The 24971-nt window shown below is 30.0% G+C and overlaps 1 protein-coding gene across 1 annotated transcript in view; it reads right to left on the reverse strand.

Annotated features, from left to right (window-relative positions):
- Positions 1–392: 392 nt before the first annotated feature.
- The window catches only part of LOC134683281 (nck-associated protein 1-like), a 50973-nt gene continuing 26394 nt past the window's right edge, over positions 393–24971 (reverse strand). Inside the window, exons 19-35 of the mRNA XM_063542474.1 lie at positions 24043–24162; positions 23275–23414; positions 22602–22733; positions 21901–22016; positions 21190–21295; positions 20779–21019; positions 18930–19023; positions 17587–17604; positions 15048–15068; positions 9760–9842; positions 9253–9333; positions 7220–7240; positions 5253–5337; positions 2978–3088; positions 2198–2310; positions 1021–1110; positions 393–509 (exon numbers count right to left, since the gene is read on the reverse strand). Coding sequence (XP_063398544.1) covers positions 396–509; positions 1021–1110; positions 2198–2310; positions 2978–3088; positions 5253–5337; positions 7220–7240; positions 9253–9333; positions 9760–9842; positions 15048–15068; positions 17587–17604; positions 18930–19023; positions 20779–21019; positions 21190–21295; positions 21901–22016; positions 22602–22733; positions 23275–23414; positions 24043–24162 — 1686 coding nt within the window. The 3' untranslated portion in view covers positions 393–395. The remainder of the gene's footprint in view (positions 510–1020; positions 1111–2197; positions 2311–2977; positions 3089–5252; positions 5338–7219; positions 7241–9252; positions 9334–9759; positions 9843–15047; positions 15069–17586; positions 17605–18929; positions 19024–20778; positions 21020–21189; positions 21296–21900; positions 22017–22601; positions 22734–23274; positions 23415–24042; positions 24163–24971) is intronic.

Genomic DNA, 24971 nt, shown 5'->3' on the forward strand with positions numbered 1-24971 from the left:
TTATTTTTTTCTCAAACTTTTTCTCCTTTCTCCCAGCCTTCCTATCCTTTCTCCTTTCTCCTTTCTCCTTGCCCCTTTCTCCCTGTCTCCCTAACCCCTGTCCTCCCCCTCTATTATCTAAAATTTCAACAACAATTATAAAAAAAAAAATAATAATGATTGCTATTAATATTGATAAAATGTATAGAAATTAATTGCAGACAAAACTGACTGCAATAAAAATCCTGAAGATATTTGCTTTCATTTTTCTTTTTAGATTTCAACTGTTAAAGAATTTATTTCAAAATTCAAAATGTTTTGCAGATCTTGCTCAAAGTTCTGTAGTATGTTCTGTAAGTTGTGAAGATTTCTTTGGCTACACAACACACTTAACAATGTATTTTTTTTCTGTCTTTTTATACGTCAGCGGCTGAAGCTTTATACACAGAGTGGTAAGCATTCCTTAAAAGTGCATAAGGAAAACATGACTCTAACAGATCCATGGTTAAAAATGGAGATTCTGTGACGATCTGCAAAAGAAAGTTTTGTTTCAGATAATGTTTTTTATGACAATCCCACCTCTCTGTCAGAAATTGACTTAAAAAATGAGAGCAACTAAAAGGCACACAATTTTCTTCAATAAATAAACTCATTATAGATACCAGGATTAAATTTAGTATATACACCAGACGCGCTTTTCGTCTACAAAAGACTCATCAGTGACGTTCGGTACCCAAAAAAGTTAAAAAGGCCAAATAAATTAGTTCAGTGTTTGTTGCTGTATATCAATTTTATTTTTGTTTATTATTTCATATACAAATTAGCCAATAAGTTTTCTTGTTTTCTTGTATGAGTTGTTTTGTATTTGTATTGTATAGCTTGCTATGCAGTATGAGTTTTACTCATTATTGAAAACCATACAGTGACTTATAGTTGCTAACGTCTATGTAATTTGGTCTCTGGTAGAAAATTGTCACATTGACAAACATATCACATTTTCATATTTTTATTCTAAATGTACTTTCATTTTCTCACCCATACCTTATCAAGTAATATATAGACAGATTCTCTATTTTTTACAGCCTCTTTATCATTTTCTTGACCCAGTCTTAATAAACTAGAAGATGCCAGCTGAAAAGATGAAAAAGAATGCATGATTAAATAAATAAAAAAAATAGTGGTAACCCATGTATAAGTATGAAAAATTAATCAGTGCTGCACAGGGCTCACCTTTATACAACCGCAGAGGTTGAACCCTGAAAATTTGGGGCAAGAATGTACTCAACATTCAAGCTTGATACAGCACTGAATTGGATTAAGATTAAAAAGTTGACACAGCATAGGTTTCTAACACAGAATGAATGTGATTTAATGAACCTAAAAAATTGTTTTGATATTGAGCAATACACTATGCTGTTGAATATCAATCCCCTCAAAAAGAGTTTGCAACAATAACTAAGCATTAAAATACATCATAAAATATTAAAATATAAAATGACATACAGTCATTGTATGATTAATATTAATTAATAGTAACTTCTAAAATGTCTAAATGTAAATTTACAGCTACTCATCATTTCTTAATACATAATTTTCAAGCAGTGTAAGGGAGGTAATCACAAATATAATTAACAGTATTTTTAAATCGAATTTGCTTACCTCCCTTACACTGTTTTTAAATTGTCTAAATTGTGCCTTGAACAGAAAAACCGTGTGTTCCCCCTTTTTTGCCCCTTATTGCTAAATGATTTGAGCCATAACCCCAATAACTATCCCTTTGTAGTATGGAAACTTGTGGTATAATTTCAGAGAGATGTAGACACTTAAACACAAGTTCTTGACTGAAAACTAAAAAAATGCTTATTTTGACCCCCAATTGGTCCCTAATTTCTAAACCTTTGGGACAATTACCCCCAAAATCAATCCAAACCTTCTACCTATGGTAATAAACATTGTGGTACAATTTCAGAGCAAAACAAGTTGATATCCTGAAAGTAAAAAAATATTGTTTTTGGCCCCTAATTCCAAACCCATTTATGTGCACAAAACATTGTGACATCATCAGTGCTTGTTGGCATGTTTCATCTTTTGTGTTGCCATCTTGCCACTTTCATCTAACCTATGCATGGTAAATAACATCAATAGCTTCCAGTAAAATTTGGAAAAAAAACTAAAATTGGTATTCAAAACCTAGTTTTCTGTATAAGTAAAGACTTACAGCTAAGAATTCCTGTAACCGGTCATGAACATCACCTGGTCCATGAATAGAGAACAGAGCACCAGCCAACTGGTTAACAGCTAAAGCCAAGCAGTGACAATTATTCACATTTCCTGAAAAAAATACAAAAACTTTAATGTTTTAATATTTTTCTCAAATAAAGAAGTAGATTCATTAAGGTCCTAAAATGGCCGCCCTCTTTCTAACTTCAAATAACTTTTGATGGTGTTTTATACTTCTTGTAACACATTGAATTCACTTGGTCTAAGGACACAGTTATCATCCTTTGGTTTTCGTAGTCTATGAATATAGTCCCTATTGTGAACAGTGTATAACTTGCATTTTTTTTTATTCACTTTTCCAATTTACTTCTTAATATTTAATGCATGGAATATTAAGTAAGGGGTGAAATTACATGGTATAACCGATTTGGGTGCTGAATCTTTATGTTAAGTATTGATTTGGTCGAGTTAAAAAAGGTAAAAAATTAGTACATCTGAATCTTTCAAACTGAACTTTAGATCCCCTTAACATAGAATTGTCAATATTTTGAGTTAAAGCTGGTAGAAGTTTCTATAATTTTGATATTATTTGTCTAAATAGTAGTACACTACACTGTAAAAATCTTTTTGAGATAGAGCAGGTATGAGTTTTTTAATTTCAATTTATTGTCTATAGGTAATGCACTACGAAATAACTGTGTTCTCGTGCTGCATAATAATTTATAAATTCCCTACATTGAAATTTTGACTAGCAAATATTGTATAGCACAAACACTACCTTCCAGTGATGCTTTATATACAGATGAGTCTTGTCTGGCCAGCTTGGGAATGGCTACAGCTACAAACACCATCAATAAACAGGCTACTTCATATTCATTCTCTCGTCGTTCTGTAAATGACAAAAAAGTTTTAACACTAAGAGCTTGTAAACTAGAGGCTCAAAAGAGCCTGTGTCGCTCACTTTGGTCTATGTGAATATTAAACAAAGGACGCAGATTGATGCAAGACAAAATTGTGTTTTGATGATGGTGATCGATGTGTTTGTACATCTTAATTTACTGAACATTCTAGCTGCTTACAATTATCTCTATCTATAATTAACTTGGCCCAGTAGTTTCAGAGGAGAAGATATTTGTAAAAGATTACTAAGATTTATGAAAAAATGGTTAAAACATGACTATAAAGGGCAATAACTCCTAAAGGGGTCAACTGACCATTTCGGTCATGTTGACCTATTTGTAGATCTTACTTTGCCAACATGTATTGTTTTTTACAGTTTATCTCTATCTATAATAATATTCAAAATATAACCAAAAACAGCAAAATTTCCTTAAAATTAACAGTTCAGGGGCAGCTACCCACAACAGGTTGTTCGATTCATCTGAAAATTTCAGGGCAGATAGATTTTGACCTGTAAAATAATTTTACTTCATGTCATATTTGCTTTTAAAAATGCTTTGGTTTTTGAGTTAAAAGCCAAAAACTGAATTTTACCCCTATGTTCTATTTTTAACCGTGGCAGCCATCTTGGTTGGTTGACCAGGTCAAGCCACATATTTTTTAAACTAGATACCCAAATGATGATTGTGGCCAAGTTTGGTTTAATTTGGCCCCGTAGTATCAGAGAAGAAGATTTTTGTAAAAGATTACTAAGATTTACGAAAAACTGTTAAAAATTTACTATAAAGGGCAATAACTCCTAAAGGGGTCAACTGACCATTTCGGTTATGTTGACTTATTTGTAAATCTTACTTTGCTGAACATTATTGCTGTTTACAGTTTATCTCTATCTATAATAATATTCAAGATAATAACTAAAAACAGCAAAATTTCCTTAAAATTACCAATTCTGGGGCAGCAACCCAACAGCAGATTGTCCCATTCATCTGAAAATTTCAGGGCAGATAGATCTTGACCTGATGAAAATTTTTACTTCTGTCAGATTTGCTCTAAATGCTTTGGACTTTGAGTTATAAGCCAAAAACTGCATTTTACCCATATGTTCTATTTTTAACCGTGGCAGCCATCTTGGTTGGTTGGATGGGTCACCGGACACAATTTTAAAATCAAATACCCAAATGATGATTGTGGCCAAGTTTGGTTAAATTTGGCCCAGTAGTTTCAGAGGAGAAGATTTTTGTAAAAGATTACTAAGATTTACGAAAAATGGTTAAAAATTGACTATTAAGGGCAATAACTCCTAAAGAGGTCAACTGACCATTTCAGTCATGTTGACTTATTTGTAAATCTTACTTTGCTGAACATTATTGCTGTTTACAGTTTATCTCTATCTATAATAATATTCAAGATAATAACCAAAAACAGCAAAATTTCCTTAAAATTACCAATTCAGGGGCAGCAACCCAACAACGGGTTGTCCTATTCATCTGAAAATTTCTGGACAGATAGATCTTGACCTGATGAACAATTTTACCCCATGTCAGATTTGCTCTAAATGCTTTGGTTTTTGAGTTATAAGCCAAAAACTGCATTTTACCCCCATGTTCTATTTTTAGCTGTGGCGGCCATCTTGGTTGGTTGACCGGGTCACCGGACACATTTTGTAAACTAGATACCCCAATGATGATTGTGGCCAAGTTTGGTTAAATTTGGCCCAGTAGTTTCAGAGAAGAAGATTTTTGTAAAAGTTAACGCCGGACGCCGACGGACGACGGACGCCAGACGACGGACGCCAAGTGATGGGAAAAGCTCACTTGGCCCTTCGGGCCAGGTGAGCTAAAAAGGGGATCTATTTACATTGTGTTATCTATTTTCTGAGGTAGACATGGTTGACACAAATTCTCTTGACTTAGTGAAATGTTTTAAATATGAAACAATTGCCCATTGTTAAAAACATACACTGTGCAAAGTTTCATGCTTTTTCCATAAAGTGATCAATTATGACAATTAATACCATAAGCATTGTGATATAGAATATATATTGGGAAAATGCACAAATTTCAAAAGTTGTCTATTAATTAGGCATATTGGTTCACAAGTTTTGATATAATGATTTTATCTGTTCAACATTTGACAGTCGTAAGTCAACTCACCACTCTTCTGTTGTCTCAGTGCATTAATCAGGGTTGGATCAACATCACATGATAAACCTGACGCAGACGACATCTCATTTACCACCTGTTTAAATATAGAATAGATTACTATAAATTAAAGAAGGCTTTCAATAGTACAGTATCTGCCTCATAGAAAATCTTTTCCACTACTTTAGTTTCAAAATAATAGACCTAGTCACCTTAAAACTAAAGGTTATTTAAGCAATATTTATTAACTGACAAATTACAAAATGGGCACAATCATAGAAATATAATGCATGGTAAAATTTTTGAAATATGTGTAACTGTGGTAGATAAAATTGTATGAATTGTATTTCCTAAATTGAATTCTTTTCTGCAAGTGAAGTTATTTTCAAAGTCATGTCTTTAAATACCTGCAACATTTAGTTTCTAGCAAATGTGTAGAAATAAATGACAATTCTAAATTAAATTTTAAATGAAGAAACTAGAATTTCTTATTACTCAGATACTCTCGTATAGATACACTGTAGTTGAAAAATACTATCGAAATTTGGGACAAAATTTAACAAACTTGAGCTAATATATGACAATCTCAGTCATTTCTCTTTAGACAGATGAGATAAAGGTTACTGTTATAAATACAACCAAATAAGTTAGTTTTAATATATCATTCAAATTAGAATGGTTATTCAAGTCGTTTGTTATTTTATTACATTGTACAAATATTTTTGTGATAAACAGCACATAACAAAGAATTAAAATATGATATATAAAAAGCACATGTATAGAAAAGCAATTATGTTATGAACATCAATACACAATAAAAATACATTGTACAAACAAAATTGTAACACAAAACACAATGGTATTATATGTTAATAATTGTGGTTAATTTGATTCATACAAAAATATGGAAAATGATTTAAATAGATGGTTTGTTACTTGTTCTTCTTATATATTTTTTTTTTTATAAAATTAAATATTTGACATGGCTAGTACATTTATAGTTATGATGTAGAGTGGTCGTCTCATTGATGTATACCCAGTATCAACTTTTATTCAAATGAATTACCAACTAACTCATATAAAAGTGTGTCTTATTTGCTAATCATAAACATGTTTTTATATTCATAGATACCTAGAGATTTTAAGAGAGAAATATTTCTATTATTAACTCCAAATAAAGACATAAAAGTAAACCAAAAAGACTGACTAATTTTTCTACACAATAACTAATGAACTTTTGAGTTTTGAGCTTAAGAAAAAACAGATGTACAGTACAGCAGAAATAAAGCTCATAAGGAATTAACTCATTCTAAGGACTAAGAAAAAAGTTCTAAAATACCCTAAAAAAATATGTGTACTTATAAAATAAAAGAAATAAAATGCAATTATATTTTACCAACTAATTATTTCTTAAAATTTAATCAAAAGAAGGAATATAATATTTTTACTTATGTCTATCTGTACATTTACTTGACCAAATCTAAAGCAGAGGAACAGCACTGTTGATGAATTTTGGAAGCCAGAATTTTAGTTTTCATTTGCATCCCCCTAAACCTCCCTCTCATAGTGTCAATTGGTCACCCACTAACACATGTTAAGAAAATTTAATCACTTATTTACTTAGCTTTGCAATATTTAGTACTTTCAAATTTCAAATACATAATGTCATCCTACCCAAAGAATCTAAGTTTATAAAAATGTCTGATTATTAATTGGTGATGACTAGCTGGTTTAACCATCTTGACTGGATTTACAGCCCTCGTACTGTTGGTTATTAATTGGAAAGATACTTTCAATGATAAAGAATTTGTTTTGATTTCAAAATCATGCAAAACAGGAAAACTGCACAAGTTCACAATACAAATAGAGGGAAAAAAATGCAGCACACATTTAAAAATTGAAGATCCAGCACTATGTTAAAATGCAAAATAGAATAGATACATATTCTGGCTAACAAACATATAAACACACAAACAAACCTGTTGTTTCATTGAAGAATGCTGAATAATGTAATGATTACAAATTACAACTTTGGATAAAGGAGAGATTGCAACAAACTACCAGGTGTCGTCTGCTTGAGCAAAAAGTGCATCTTCACCAAGTAACAAAACCCAGATCAATTTTGTATTTCTTATTCTTTCAAAAAGACAATTTGCCAGATTAGAACCTAAGCATTATGAGTAATATTCTCAACAGTTTATACCAAACTGTTTTATTGGTTAAAAACATGGTAAGCAATGTGAATAGTACCAGTTCATGTAATTTTTTATTTCCACTTGGCATACAAAAAATAAAATTACCCATTATTCCTTAAGATTCTAAAATGGCTTAGTCATTGTGTTGTCACTGCATTTCTGAACTGCTACCACAAGTGGTCTACTCAGAGACATAAAAAGGTAAATCTGAAATTTTCAGCTCTGTCAAGGTAAGTATATAAACATGATAAACAGCAGGGGCGGATCCAGCCATTTTAAAAAGGGGGGGATTCCAATTATATGTCCTCATTCAAATGCATTGATGGTCCAGAAAAAAGGGGGGGGGTTTCAACCCACGAAACCCTCCCCCTTGATTCGCCACTGAACAGCTACTCTTGTTGGGAATTTTAAAGAAGTCAATTTCCAATTTCCAATGAGTTTTTACATCAAGTTTTGAAAACTGTATATGACAGATTTACCTTTGCAAGTCTCTTCTATAACCTTACAGAATTATGATTTTCATCATGTTAAAAACCAGCTTAATGAGGTTTTACTGTTACATGTATGTAAGCTTTGCATCATTAGAACTCCATATATGGAATTATTTAATTATAATAAAATGTTTTTGTTAATGTTAAGGGTAATTGTAAATAATTAATAATTTATTGATATTATTTCCATACAGTTTTTATAACTTTCAAGTTTAAAGCAAGACTTTTTTAATATATATACAAAATGCATGTCTTTTGCTGTTAATTCATTTCAGAACCTTATATTCTAAGCATTGTCATGAACAAATATATTCAACTATCAATTAATGTAAAAACATGCATTTTGTACACTTAGTAAAATATAGCTTATGGCTCTTTGTCCAAATATATTATATTGCCATTATTTAGTTAAATTCGTCCTTAGTTAATAATTAATAGGACGCTGAGCAAAATATATTCAGTTATTACTGTATGCCTAAAAATCAGTGTCATCAAACAAAAAGCCAAAATTTATCCCTTTGTAAAAGCATACCTTATTTACGACAGTTTTCATCTAAATAATCAAATACTCCTTTTTAAATACATTTTCATACTATAATTATTTTGATTAATTTTACCACACTAGGCATGGGTGAATTTGTGAATACTCTATTCAAGAACAATTACATATGTGAATACCAATAAAAAACTTAAATATTCTCATATGAATGTAATATGTAATGTTACTCTTGTATGTTGACACACAAAAATGATTATGTCTCAATATTATAAGGAGCTATTGTAGCCATGCCAAGACTAGTTAAGTCTATTTTGCATTAACATGCACAAATGTTTAAATCTTGTTTAAAAACATTCTTGTGTATACAATGTTATATTTTTAAATAATATAATGTTTCACTTGCTAAGATGGTTGGTAGAGATTTTGTTCATCCATGTTTGGTGGGTGTTATGAGCTATCCTAGGAAGCATTTGAAGTGTTCTCCCCAGTATTTTCAAATAGTATCATGATATTTGAAAAAGCACATTCTAATATAAAATATTTCAAGTATCATGGTCTTAAGATGAACACTGGGTCATATAGGGGAGACTTTTCTTTCAGATCTGACAACTAGATAAAAATATGTGCAGAATTTGATTCTTAAAAGATATTCAAACTGACTAACTTGCATTTTTTTCAATTTTAAAGTGTCAATAGCTTTCAATTCCCCATCAAAACATCCCTAAAACTTTATTTACTGGTAAATCCCTATCAGTTATCTTTCTACATTACACTACTATAATGCATAATTGAAAGCATATGAACATTTTCATCATTCTAATTTTTACCTTCAGATCTTTGGTACTTGGCACAAAATGTTGTAAGTCTTTGACTGATGCCATTAGGAATGGAATTCTGTCTTCCAGGACCTATAAAATATATAACAGATTGACTTATAAAAACAAGGAGATGTGACATGATTTTAAATAAGCAACTTTCAATAAAGAACACACTAGTAAATTACATGAAGTTTAACAATTTTAAAAGGTATGAAAAATTATTGCATAAGTTCCTTGAACTGTATTGAGAATTGCACTCTTCAAAATGAGTTTTCCTACCAAAGGTGGTTCTCTCTGTGCATTTGAGAAATTAAAAGCTAAACTGTTCAAAATTCAATAAAGAAATATTGAGAATTTGAAAACTTTTTGTAGGAAGTTACTTGAAATGTAAGTTTTTGAAATTCATTGAGACACATAGTTGTTGAACAGCATTTGTTTAATGTTTTGCCTAAGAAAAAGACAATAGGGTAACAAAATATAAGGACTAATACTGTTTTTTTTTTTTACCATACTCACATCTATGAGAGCTTCCTGTGCGAGCTGTCTGAATGATAACAATACTCCAATAATAGTCATCCTTAGTAACACACTGTCAACATCTGCAATCACACAAATTATATACATGTACATGGTATTAGAAATTTGATTAGAAAGGCTTCAATATTTCCAATGATTTAAATACTTTATGAATACATGTGGTACAAAAAATAATGTAAACGAACGATATCCAAATCACGTCCACAACTTGCTGTAAGTTAATCTGTAGTTCATAATAACACTAGTCTTAATAATAGTCACAAGTAGGACTAACAGTTCATAACATTCTGTTTTAAAAAGGTTTTATTTTGATCAGGGCGCATCATTAAAATTCTCAACAATTTTTTCTCAATGAAAATTCTGTAACTTAATCATGTTAAAATTGAACATGTATCCCTAGACAAATGTGAACAAATCTATTGAATAGCAGCACCACTCTGTAGAATGGAACAAATATGTTGAACTTGGAGCTATAATTCATTTATGATACTCCAACTTTAAGTATTCGGTTAACAGAAAGTAGATAAGCAATGATTGCAAAAACACAGTAAAAATGTTCTCCCCCTCCACTACATTGTGGATAAAAATGCAATCATGAAGATTTCAGAAGCTCTGATTTGTAGTGTCCGAGAAAATGTGATAAAAAAATTCATGGAAATATCAGACAGACTTACAGATTTAAACCAGTATAACCCTTTTTTTAGAAAATGCAGGGGTATGTGTAATAACATATATGTAGACATGCGAAGATGATGTGTGAGTGACAATGAGACACGTCTTCATCCAAATCACATTGTCCACACTCAAATCAATTAACCACAAACTGAAAATTAGGTTATCTGAAAATATTGTGCAATCGTTACTCACTGTGACAGCAAGCTATCAATACACATTCTCCAGAAACAAGTATATATAAATGTATGTAAAGCCTCATGGTGACCTATTTACATCCACATCACTTGACCTCGGGTAGATAACAGTCTAATTTGAAAATCATACCCCATCAATTAGACTCGGGTGGATATTTATCTTATTGGCAAATCATACCACATTATTAAAAAAAAATATTTTCAGAATATTACAAAGTTTCAATTTCTCTGATTATAAATACAGGTATATAACATCACTGTGTAAATGTGAAATAATAGTCTGTGTAGTACAATTCTCGTTAATAATGAGGTACACTGTTTATAAAGATATGAATAATATAACGTGAATTTTTTTTATATGTTACAGTTCTGAAGTTGTACAAAAGTTGATTGATTACCAACCAGGACAGTTATACCTAATGGAATACATATTTCCCATTGATATGTTTTGCTCCTTGGCGTCAAATCATTAGTTAAAGATCCCTTGAGATAAAATTACATCTGTTACAAAGAAAAAGACTGAAGAATAACAAAGGAAGAAGAACCTCAGTATACAAGTATTCAAGCTTTGAAAAAAAAATAAAAAAATATATATATAAATATGATACACTGATTTCGTAATAATAAAAAAAAGTTAGTTCAACTGCAGTCTGGAACAAAAAGTAATAAAATGTAAATACAAATAAATACAACAATCGAAAATTATTCTTAAATATATTTGTAGGAGGAAATATTTCATAGTTGACAACAACATTTTCATGGAGTAACAATGTAGGGGAGGAGTGTAGAGCCGGAAAATATGTGTGTATTGAAGCTTGACAAATCCAGGTCCTACCTTGCAGTCTACCAGCTAAAGATATAAACATACACAAATCATCATACCCTTTTCCAATTACTCTTGAGTATGTACAAATATCTAATTGGAATTGCATAAGTTATGGGGCATAACTCTTAAAGTCACATATGCCTTTGCTTCAACCATTTTCTTAAGCATAGTCTAAGCATCTTAGCTACACTGATCATTTAACTTCAAGTTCATATGAGTGCTTATAAACCATTGTTGATAATGCCTATTACAAATGCATAACTGATTTCATTTATAAGATATCTCTGTGACTAGAGATTTACCTCCTAAACATTTTAACATTATATCACTTTAATCCTGGTATCTATGATGAGTTTATCTATTAAGAAGTCCCCAGACTACTTAAATGACATCTGCAAGAACAGACTATGTTATTAAAGTTGTAATAAAAACTGAAAGCAAAACTTCAGAAAAATGCACTCTTTACTTAGCCTCTTCAAATAAACGTCAAACTGCCTTTTAAAAATAAGATGAAAGCCTACTCTTGCAAAAAATATGTTTTTCAGAGACAAATGTTATTTGCTATGAATGTGAAAGAAACTGTTTACAACAAGGAACAAGTGCATGTGTTCTCCATAGTTTTAATGACAGCAACAGTTCACTTGCAGGACAAATGAAATACATGTAAACTAAAGCTTTGAAGAAGTGCATGGCAATACAATGATTTTACTATCTGTTTGAAAATACCATTGAAAATTCATTATATTACTAAAGGTCATCATGACTAGACAATAAAATTTCAATGGTATTTTTAATCATTGTGTAAACATAAAATGATGTTTTTGACTGATCAGTGGGTATAGAGCTTTTTTTTGTAAAGTTTCTACAAAAGTAAAGTTTAACTTACTCTGCACAAGGCTGCTAAATTCTATTGAAGAACAACAGGCAATAATGAAATAAAACATCACAACATAAAATAACCATGCCAAAACAAACATTCAAAATGAAATAATAATTATTATTTCTGGTTATAATTTTTAAGGTAAATAAAAAATAAACTGGTTTAAGTTATCTTTATTTGAAAAAAAATAAATAAATGAACCAATATTTGTGGTAAATTCCAAAATTAAATTAAAAGTTCAAATATTAAACATAACTGAAGAATATTGTTATAAAAATGTTCAAATTAAAATTTTAATTATATGGTTTAAAACAAATTATAAAATTATTAAAAAATCCACAAAAAAAGAGTAAATAATCTATAAAAGTTAAAAGAAAACATTATTTCGGAACATAAAAACCATGCATAACAAGATACCAAAATAAACATGCTAATCTTTTTTATTCTGTTTATAGAACTGGCAACATGCTTCACCGTAAATATTTATATCAAAAGTTACATTTTCAAATTGGACAGATCATCTATAAGTTTCCATACATTACAGCTTTTCTACAAAAGCATGCAAAGCAAACCTTTGATCAACTTGCTTGCTATGTTTGTTTGGATGTTTGTAAACAACAGGTAGGTTAAGTCGGTTTACTAAATACAGGTTCATGTCAACATTTATTGTCCAATCAAATCCTAATATATATATATGAAAAACAGACTAAAACTCCCCCTACCTATTGTTTGCAAACATCCAAGCAAACATAGCTAGCAAGTTGGTCAAAGGTTTGCTATGCATGCTTTTGTTGAAGAGCTGTTATTGATGCACAAAATTCAAACTTATCTTTTAAAATCCTTGTCAAGATAATGATTGATAAATTGCTATTTGTTTAATTTCCAGTGGCAAATATTTCAAGCATCTTTATAATGACATCTTACCAGGTTTGGTATGGATTATGCTACGGTAATTAGGATGTATTTAGCCCTACAGTGTTAAATTTATTAGGTTGGAAACATGAGTTTACAGTTAGTTTAAAAACACTTTAAAACCTAAATCAATGTTGAAAATTAGGATGTTTTACAATGAGTCTAAAAATACCTTTAAAGATATACCATCTTCTGTATGCAAGTTAAATTGAGGTTCATGATTTTACCTTAGCAGCAGACTTAAATCACACATTGTGTAAACAAATGTATACTTAACTAATATACAATGTACTTACATTACACAACAACTACAGCTCTTAAAAATTCATTTTATCTAAATGAACATATTGTTTATTTAAAATAGAAAGAAGCTCCCAAAAGCTCTAGCAGCTTACTGCATAATAATTGCTTATATTTATAAAAATCATTTTGAATATAATTAAATATGTTCCGGATAAAATAATATGTAAAGGTTAACAACTTAAGCTTCAAATAAAAAATCATGTTTATTTCTATATCGTGTTATTTATTGTATAATATAAATATGAAATTTTAATTAGTTTGACAGAACTGAAATTCAAAGAAGTTCTCTCATTATTAAACTTACAATTGTATGCTAAAGATGAAAAAATGCAACTGATAAAATCATGGACAGATGAAGTTGAAAAAAAAAATTTGCAAAGCTAGAAAAAAAGACTTTGGTTTGAAACTGACAAAGTTTATAATTAAATAATCAAAATTGGTGGCAAAGCAAAATGTGAAAGAAAAGTGTAACTAACAAAAGAAATCAAGAAATAAGTCTAAGTCATTCTGTATAAAGTAAGGGGCCTTTTTTTTAAGATTGTAACATCAACTTTTGAGAAAGTAACTAGTTGTTGGTTTTTTTAAATTGTTATGGTGTTAGGCAGGTTAATTGACCTGTAGCTTTAAGTCCAGTAACAAATAGTTCATGAATATTGAGGACAAGAAAGATTTAACTGAACTTAATGACATAGGTTTTGTAAAGAGAGTCAATTAGTGTGAGAAAACTTGCAATTAAAGATAATGTTGCTTTGTAATAGGTCCTCAACAGACCCATAAAATAGCCACTAAAGTTTTTTTCAGTGTCCCTCTGCCACAACAAGTCAAGAGATAACATCCATGTTCCAGCCAGATATGGTTGAATATTTATTCATCATATACAGACCAAAAGATCCCCTCTAAAGTGAAAAGGGCAAATAGGTGGTAATATTACTTTATCAAAGCTAACCCTTGGAGTATATCTAGCTTAAGTTTGGTTTGTAAAAGTAATGTTAAACATAAAACTATGGGATTTATTTCTGTATCATGGACAATGGAAGAAAATAACCTCAAATTAAGTCCTCTTAACTACACAAACTTTTTTTTACTTGGTAAGGAAAATCTTTTCATAAAAGTATGAATTCAAGATTTATAAATTTGAAGTGTTTCAGCTTTTTGCCCTAAAAAGGGACTTTGAGTGTACAAGGGTTCCATACTATTTCATGCAAATAATTCTAGAATACAACAAAGCTAATAAAACATATTTAACTTTTTCTTCCTTGTTAGTTTTAAACATTATTTAGACACTCTGAGGAACCAATCACAAACAACATGCACATATATTACATAGTCATTCCTATCCGCATTCAACATAGTAGACCTTACACACAAGACATACTAATCTCAATGAAGAAAATTTTCTGAGCAGACGACAGTTTAATTTTAGCAGACGTAAGCACATATTATTCTATGCACATGCTCGTGCAATAAGGCCACTTACCTGAAGATGTATTTTTCGTATCTAAAATTCAACCAATGAAATTTTTACAAATAAACATGTGACACTATGATTACAAAATTGAGATATTTTTTTTTCTTTGTAGAAAACTTCATACTGGAGAAAAAGTGCTGTTTCTTCAGCTCAATAATAGATATAGGAAGATGTGGTGTGAGTCTATTTTCAGCATATGCAAATAGTATATTTTAAGAACAAAATGATTTAAGAAGATTTTAAATGTGTTAGTCTAAATCTCTACATTGTACATATTACTATCATTCAAATAGAAAAATGTTGCATTGAGACATTTCAAAAGACATGAATGCTTATCATATAAAAATCAAAAATAAAATCACATTATTTATTGAACATTTTGGAACTGAAAGAGCTATCTTCTCTAAAAATATTAATTGAACAATAATGGAACATAAACATATGTGCACACAAAACTTCATGCATAATTCATAAATAATATATTAAAGTTTAAAAGAGAGATTTGTCATAAAATGCAGTATTTTTATATATACTTTATTCATTCAGACAGAAACTGCAGAATTGCTAATATTGAAATTTTATTGAATTCTCTCACACTCTCACCCTCCAAAAAATTAAACTTCTATAACATCACAAGCTGTGATCTAATAAAATGACATCATTTTTCATTTTAACCCATGAATCTAAATATTTCTACAGAATTTCCAAAGGCAAGTGAAACATTATTTTGCAAAATGAATGGCAAGGTTAAAGGTCTAGTTTGGAATGACAAACAAATACACAAATTACGTAGAGGCAATCTCAAACTTATCTTCAATTTAAGGATTTGAAAGTATTAACCCGAAAACTGAACATTACTTTACAGAAAGTCAAAACAATAACACATCATTTTCATTGGATTGGTACTTAACATTGAATTAACATCTGATATTGCTGTCCACCTCTCTACTTCTACCAAAGCACAGTAAAATTATTGAAGAAAAATGTGCTTTTTAAAATATGAAGCCAGTTTTATCCCTTCAACAGTTGGGACATTTAAAGACAAAGCATGTATATACAAGTATAGCAGAAGCAGAGCCAGCTGATTTTAATTGATTCTCCGGCTTTACCTGGATATTTTTTTCAATCTCAGGAACGCATCTCGGTAGTGACAACATATTTTTAAGTATCTTAATGCATTTGTTAGTTACCCTTATAATAGAAAGTATCATTGATAAATTTTTCATCAACATAAAATTGACAATCCTACATTTTTTGTTTTCATAACAATTGCATAGGACATTTTTATCAAATCAAAACATGTGCATGTATGCATTTCAAAATAATAATTGGGTTTTGTTTAACTGTACATTAAACAAGTTTCAATGCAAACTTCTATAAACAGTGGTACAATGTATATAGACACATTCTTAAATAATTAAAAAATATTATGTACTGTGAATTTATTCATTTCTTTAATTTAAAAATTATTGCAAGTTTTTAAAATGTGAATAATGCGACTGGGTGAGCATTACAAAAATAAAATACCTATTGTGATATAGATATAAAAAATTGCTGCAATTGAAAAAGCTGCAATTGCAATAATTATTCACAAATTTTTGTTGATTATATCAAAATTGTAATAATAAATGCTCGCAATAATTTATAAATTTTCTGTATGTTCAATGAACAAAAATTTAATTTCCATGGAACTTGTAGAATCTTAATATATGCCAACTGAAAATATAGGATATGAATCCACAGTACATTTATAAGTATATTTACATAACTACATCTTATAAAATGAAAGTATAGATATCTCAAATATACAGTTTAATTCAATTCAATTCCTACCTGTTTTTGCAACTAGTGAGAAAAAAATGTATATAGCTTTTGAAATAAATATTGCTCTATTTAAGTTTTGAACCTTTAGAGTAAGTTCACAGGAAGTGGCAATTTTAACTTAAGAAGCTTTCATTTATCCAAAAGATCAAAAAGAACATTTTATATTGTATTAATTGTTACAATAGTTAAGTTTAAAGTTTAACTATCAAGAGAAGATAATTTTTGAAATTCATGAAAATATAAGTAGGAATGTGTTTCACTCATAAAATTATGTTTCTTTGGTTCATGTGTGAAACTTTAAGACAGAATACTACAGCAATGCCAATTTTGCTTATACAGCTTACAATATTGGGTGACACCATAATGTATAATACAACATAGATCTTTTCCAATGATACTTAAATATATAAGCTTTGGGACAACATATAAATACAGTGACTATGAATTTAACCTGTAAAGACATATTCTTGTATTTAAGTTTTCTTCATTTTTTTTAAATTTTACCCCCTTGTTAAACATTTAACATCAATGTAAAATTTCTTGAACAGAAACATAAATTCAACAAGATGCAAACAAAACAACCTGAAAACAAAATAATACACAAATGGACCACCTAGCACGCATGTGCATGGCAATTATCGTGCAGTGTATACAATAGGATCACACGACCGGAAACCGGCTGCAAGCGCAGACATAAAAGATAGAAACAACATTCAGATCTTACTTGCTGATTGCTTGGGTCCTAAATAAATCAGTAAAATTGGTTATTAGTGAAAGCTAACATACATCTACAGGTGCAATCAAATTATACATTGTCTATGCAACCATTTTACTGACTAATTGCTAATTTTTTTCATGAAAATCTTTTTCAAAATAAAAGTACTGCTAACAAAATGGCTATTCAACATGCAGTATTACATGAGAAGTACTTTATTCTATAGACATATTTGCACTTATAGGTGTTTTGATGAATTTTGTCTCAAATCATTCTGGATCTACTTTGTCAAGATTTTAACTAATGGAAGACAAATGTGTATGTAAGTGTTAACGTGTCTTTTTTGTGATTAATTCTTTTTTAAACTGTATCAGGCAATATCAAAATTATTTGTTTATGTAAAAGTCCAGTACAGATGAGCCTGAACTTATGTTAACTGGATGCAAGCTGCTATATATGGCAACATTGAATCTACTTATATATGTTGCAAGTGATTTTTGCTTATATTTGAACTGCTTGAAGATGGTGGACAAAAAAAAATTCCTGAAATCTTAAAACCATGGCAGCATTTGGATAAGTTTAAAGAAATTAAACTAATTTACATGCCACATGTTCATCAATAAGAAGTTTCTGCTTTTCAACAGACAAAAAATTATTATAAATGGTTTACAATCTGTATTTTATGTGTAGCTATCAATACAAAATAAAATATCTGGCCTTGTGAAGTAGGTATTTCAATTCTTATAATAATCATATTACTTTTCCTTTCATAACCACGTATGAAAGCTATGAATTTATGAATTATTATTTAGAGCTGTCAATGATAATTAGACAGAATGTCAAAAAATGAAGTAGAATCTTACATCAATGTTATTCCACATTTTCTTTTCACATAAAATGTTTGCTTCTTTTAACAGTAGTAGTTTAAAAATTAAGTTGAACACATGTTTTAAATATGTAATTTATCATATAACTATGACAGAATTACTCATAATAACCAAAACCTTAAGATATTACTCTGCTTGAAGAGGATACTTTTTATGCCTCATAATTAATCTGAAATCCTAGCCTCATTCTTTGGTTTATTGGCATGTATATGCTTACATATGATTTATATCTTAATTTAACATGTGTGCTCTATTTTGTTAATTCATCTCAAAATCTACACAAACTCTAGGTTAGAAAGCAACAATATACATATTTCCTCATGGTCAATTATTTCCAGCTTTCTGAAAAATCTAATCTTAATTAAATAAAGATTCTACATCCTATGTTATTCTATAGATGGTCTTCTTTGCATAGCTGTAATAAATATTCATGAGACAGGGACCCAGGTGATACTGGTAACTTACTTGTTAACTGCCTGTACAAGTCTCTCATTACTTCTGGTTTGTCGTAGTTAGTTCTCAGTTTCTGTAAAACCTCTTTGTTACCAACAACTAATTTCTACAGAAAAAGTTAAAGAAGAAATTTTATATCAGTAACCTTTATTCATAAAATTGAGAATGGAACAAGAGATCCTTATATAATTAGATCATAGCAAACTGATTTTGCAATACGTTTTGGATTATCTACTCAACTAAAGGTGTGCGCATAGTTTTATTTAAACACTATTTGCATTGCAAGTTTGCATTGATAATCTACTAACATTAATGTCTGAGGAACACATATTGCTTTTTTAAGCAAATTCAAAAGTGGAAGATCTTCTAACATAACATGAAAACATGGTTTGTAAACTAGATTTTACTGTTCACAGAGAATAAATGCCTCCTAGTACAGTAGACTCCGGCCAATCGGATACCCAAAATGTCAGCTAAAAATATCCGATTGTCCGATATATTCAATTAGCCGATGAACGTATATTCCTCCAAGTTTGTTTTTTTAAATTGACAGACACAACCCTAAGATACCAATAGCTATTATAGCTGCTTTATTAATGGAAATTTGTAACTAATCTCAATGTTTTTTTCAGGTACAAGTTCGGATAAATCGGTTGATTGAGTGGTAATAGATCGATCAGTTGATTACAATGAATTTTGTTTAACTGTCAGTCTGTTGATTTTTTAATTATGTGTTGATTATCTGAATAAAATATGTACCTCTTAAATAATGAGACTTGTTGTTTTTGCGTGATTTGTTTCATTTGTGTGTTAAAACAGGTAAAAGCTAAAAATAACTATGAATTCTCGGAAGTAGGCCACAGGTAAATCTATTAATAGCTTAAGAAGGTGATCGAACTCGGATCTAATTTTCTACAGTTTTTTATTTATGAAACATATTTCCATTTCAAGTAATACAACTACTTTTATGATTATAAAATTGGACATCAAGATGAGGAAAATTAATTTACTTTTCTATCTTATCTGCCGTGGTTCAAAATAAAAAGCTGAATATTATGTAAATTAGGAAAATGGCGTACATGTGTACAAGTTACATAATTCTATTTCACCTGGGATATGCTATTGACACACGATTCCTTATTTTTACACGGGACTTTTATATATATTTTAATAAATTGTTGAGAAAGAGGTACTTTTCATTCATATTTAATAATTATTGATGAACATCACGCACAGTTTATTATTTCTGTTGTGTCCTTGTTTGTGAAGTAAATGATAACGATCACATTTTGATAAACACATAACAAACACATCTTAGGCAAAATATAATATCAGATTCATAAAATAAACAAGACAACAAGAAGAAACATGTTTTATTTGACTATAAAAGATCGTTTTATTAATAAAATGAAACATTTCTGTACAGAAATTTTCTTAAACTTCGTAATGGCGCAACTTCCGGCTTCATTTCCTGTCAAGAAAAATATGAAATTATTTCAAAATATTCGATTGTACATGGTTTTACACATTTTTCATCAATATTCCTATCCAATTAGCCGATATATTCTAATAACCGATATTCGATTATCCGATGTATTTTGACTGAAATGTATAGGGAATGGTTTGGTCTTTTGAAATAATATTACAATAACCGATATATTCGTTTAGCCGATATCCCATTAGGTGGAGTCTACTGTAATACCATTATTTTTCAGTAAATAGTAATAAATATATAAACTATGCAGTCAAACTTTCGAAAACTTATTTCATATTTTTACTAAATTTTTAAACTATAACCCCAAACTATATTAAGTAACCTTGACCTACCATGACCTCCTTAGAAAGTTTTAGTATATCTTACTTTCAGTTCATCAACCTGGCTAGCAACATGGTTCATCAGCCTCTCTCCCATATACTTCATACCATATGGACCAATCAGCTCAGCCAAAGCCCTTAACTCTGTCAAATCTGCATATTCCTCAGCAGCAAAGAACTGGTTCCCATCTGTCTGTATACTGACAAAGGCCTTATGGTTAGGTGAAAATATGACTGGATTCTGGCCTGCATTTACTGTCACTCTCCGTAATAATACTTCAAGATACCTGCAAATGGTTGATTATTATTATAGACAAGCTAATGATAAATTCAATTACAGAAAAGTATCAATGAGTGTTTTGTCACAAGTTGAATAGTTTACTTTATGTGAATTCTTCAAAATAAGGTTATTTTTCTTAACTTTAATAACTATTTATTAACACTATTAATAACTTACCAGTTTGTATAATTAGCTGTGATTGTTTTCTCTCCAGTAAAGCTATCTATATGCTGTGTTTGTTGTGGTAATACACTGTTAAAGATTCTAGCTATGTCTATGTTTACTGCAAAATACAAAATAAGTATGAATTACAATTTTGTAAATATAGAATATATTTATGCAGAAATGTTCTTTGCTACAGTTTTGATAGAACTTTTACTTAGTAATCTCATATACCTCAATCCACATATAAAGGGGAAGAGATTATAATGACCTGTGGAATAGCTTTTTCGTTTCGTTTGTTTGTTTGTTCCCCATTTGTTTGTTTTTTTGTATGAAATATATTCATAGTTTTTCAGTGTTGAAACCTTCATCTAAATTTAAATAGGGACTGCAAACAATAAATGCACTGTTCTAGTAAACACCAGATTTATGTTGCATAGAAGAACTGAAATCATAAACTAAAGTATTAAAAAAACAGGAATTTGTTAATTGTTTTGTACATATATCAGACTGTAAGTTTTCTTGTTTAAAATTTGGGACCCTTTATAGCTTAATATGTGGTATGTGTATTGCTCAATGTAGAAGGTTGTAGAGTGACTTATATTTTTTAACTTTTATATTATTTGGTCCCTAATTAAGAGATGCCTCATTGGCAATCATAGCACATCTTATTTTTATATGTAAACTATCCAGGGAGAGAAATGAAATCTTATCTTATATACCTACCATAATTTTCCAGTCCCTGCAGGACATTCATGACTGATTTAACACTATTCAGTAATTCTGATGGTTTTGCTATCTCTGATGTGTCTGGATTGTACATCATCATACCAACTAAAGCTCTAAAAGAGAAAATCGTATTTATAGAAGATTGAAAATTGTTTCATAACCCCACAGTTCACTTATTACCAAGCAATCTCTCTTGAAACTTTATTATACAGCATCCTACCTGTGTGAATACATGTACATCTTTTTGAAATATTTTTTTTCTCTAGTAAGTTCTTATTTACTAAATTATATAATTTTACAACACTTTTTCTTTCTTTTTATTCACAAGATTATATTTGAAATATCTATGTATTTTTTATTCAAAGGGTGAATATCAATATTTACAAACTTCAACAGTGTTTGATTGGATATTTCTTAACTGAAGACAAATATAAGTTCATGTTAAGCGTTTGAAATATCTAAATTCAATTGTCAAAAGTGTAGAAATATAGTAATGCACAACAGGTGGAATTGGTTTTGCTGGACTGATGGAAGGACAAACAGACCTTGTTGGTAGGAGACTAATAACCAGCTATCAATAAATGTTTTTTATTATATTCTTGTGACAATGTTTTCTATTCAAAGATACTGAAGTTGCTTTCAAATGTTTAATGGGTGTCTACTTTGTACAATTTCACTAAATATACACCAATACTCACTTATTAAATCTTGTTTCTAAGTGTTGTAAGAAGAATTCCCTCGGTACAAATCCATGCTCCCATACTTGTATCACATTGCAGTAGTTTATAGCATAACATAATTCAGTCAAAGCCATGTGTAGTTTATCCATTCTAAAAATATAATGTATAGATTTTTACATTGACATAAAAGACAAATATTCATTTTGTTAAATTTAGAACTTATTTTTGTAAACAAATTTTGTTGATTTTGTTAAACCTAGCTACATGCTAATAATTGATTGACTGGTGTTTAACACCACTTTCAACATTTTCGTGCTATATTTGTTGTGGAGGAAGCTGGTGTGCCCAAGGGAATCACTGACCTTTGGTAGGAAAACTGACTCATAATCAATTAAGATTCAATTCCTGTGTCAGATTTGAACTCACAACCTCAGTATTGACAGCCTAGTTTGACTACTTATACCTCTTGGCCACTGAGGTCCCTTCATTCTATTGAGTCTGTCTCAATACTGGAACCTTGTCTATGGTATGTCATTGTTTATTCTGTCCAAGACACATTTTTTTTTCTTCTAAACTTCAAACCATTTTTTTATTTGACAAAAGGTACTAATTTATAAATACATCTCATTTGCTAGTCTGAGAATGCTGAAGTTTAAACTAAGGTCTTTGAATTTCAAGTGAATTGTATTACCTTGTAAAGACTTCTCTGTTTTTCCGAGCACTCTCTTGTCCTGGTTTTATAGGTTCTGCAACAGTTTTTTTCTTTTTATCCTGTGGTCTTTTCTTCTGTGCAGTCTGTATAATGGTATCTGCACTATGTTTTGGTAGTAACTGAAGCAAAAAAATATTTCAAGAAAACTTGAAAGAAGGATTTATTAATCATAAATAGCAATCTATTATGGAAGTTTTAAGGCAAACAAAATACAATATGATTTTTTTATTTTCTTTTTCTTTTTTTATTTAGCTTTTTATCTGTGCAAGTGTGAGGTGATGTAGGGTATAGGTTAACGCATAACAAACCTTTCTCATAGCTAACTTGTAACTTGTTACCAACAATCAGTTTATATGTTTAAATTTCCTTTCGGAACTTGGTGACCACAAGTGTAAGAGGCATATATAACTTCTCCTAGATGTCAAGTGTATCAATTATCTATCTGTTGACTTTTGAAAAAATAAACTGGAAAATTTTATGGATCAATTGATAGCAGTTTAATGCATTTTCTCCAGCTACAAATATTTACATATACTGTGAATTCATTTATTTTAGTGGGCACCAATTTCCTTTGATAGAAAAAAAAATTTGTTGTTCAGGCAAAGTCTGCATACATTCCTTTAGAAGATTTGTAATTCTTTCAACATTTAAATTTGAGGTTCATATGTACCCTTGAAATCCCCCAAAAATTGGTATTAAACAAATATTAATGAACCCATGGTATATATTTTAGTAGAAAATAATTACCTTGTCACTGAGCATACACTGTTCTTCACAAATAGCTGTTATCACCTGGTTTACCTCATCTGACATCTCCTTCAGGAACCAGTGTGTATACTGGACACTAGTAGTACCTATAGAATGTCTCTGTAAAAACAAACAAGGAACCAGTGTATATTTGAACAACAACTATCTGTACACAATTTTCAAAATAATTAACCCATCAAAATATTATTAATTTGAGGTATACTGGTGCTCAAAATTTGATACTAAATTCTTCTCCTTTAAGCATATGACATTTAGCAGTAACATTGGATACAAAAGTGTGTTATCTTGCAAGCTAGCATTTTAAAAACAGTCTAATGTAAAACAGGGATCATATCAATAACAAATGCCACACTGAATTTTGTTAATAAAATTAACTCCGACCCGTTCTTGACCTTACAATGAGGGAGATTGAGGTGGGAAAGCCTCTTTCTGTCTACTGTTGATTCTGTTATTTTCTTAGATACAAATTTCAATAATAGAGAAAAAATTGTTCTTTGTGTGGTTATGATACTGTTTGGTTACAAGCCTATTGGAAAATTTGTATCTTTAATTATTTCAATTCTTTGTTAATCTATTTTTATGAAAATTGGTTTCCAACAAATAATTCTAAATCCACAGTATGAGATTAATTAATAAGAGCCTTATAACAAGAATGTGTCCCCGTTCAGTGGACCGTGAAAATGGGATACAATCTCTAATTTGGCATCAAAATAAGAAAGATCATATTATAGGAAACATTTGTACTACGTTTCAAGTTGATTGGACTTCAACTTCATCAAAAACTACCTTGACCAAAAACTTTTATCTGAAGCGGGACAAAAGGGCGGATGAACGAATTAACGGACGGACTAACGGGCGCACAGACCAGAAAGCATAATGCTCATAAATGGGGGAAAACAATAAGGATA

The sequence above is a fragment of the Mytilus trossulus genome, chromosome 9 (assembly GCF_036588685.1).
Source record: "Mytilus trossulus isolate FHL-02 chromosome 9, PNRI_Mtr1.1.1.hap1, whole genome shotgun sequence".
In the NCBI taxonomy this organism is placed as follows: Eukaryota; Metazoa; Mollusca; class Bivalvia; order Mytilida; family Mytilidae; genus Mytilus; species Mytilus trossulus.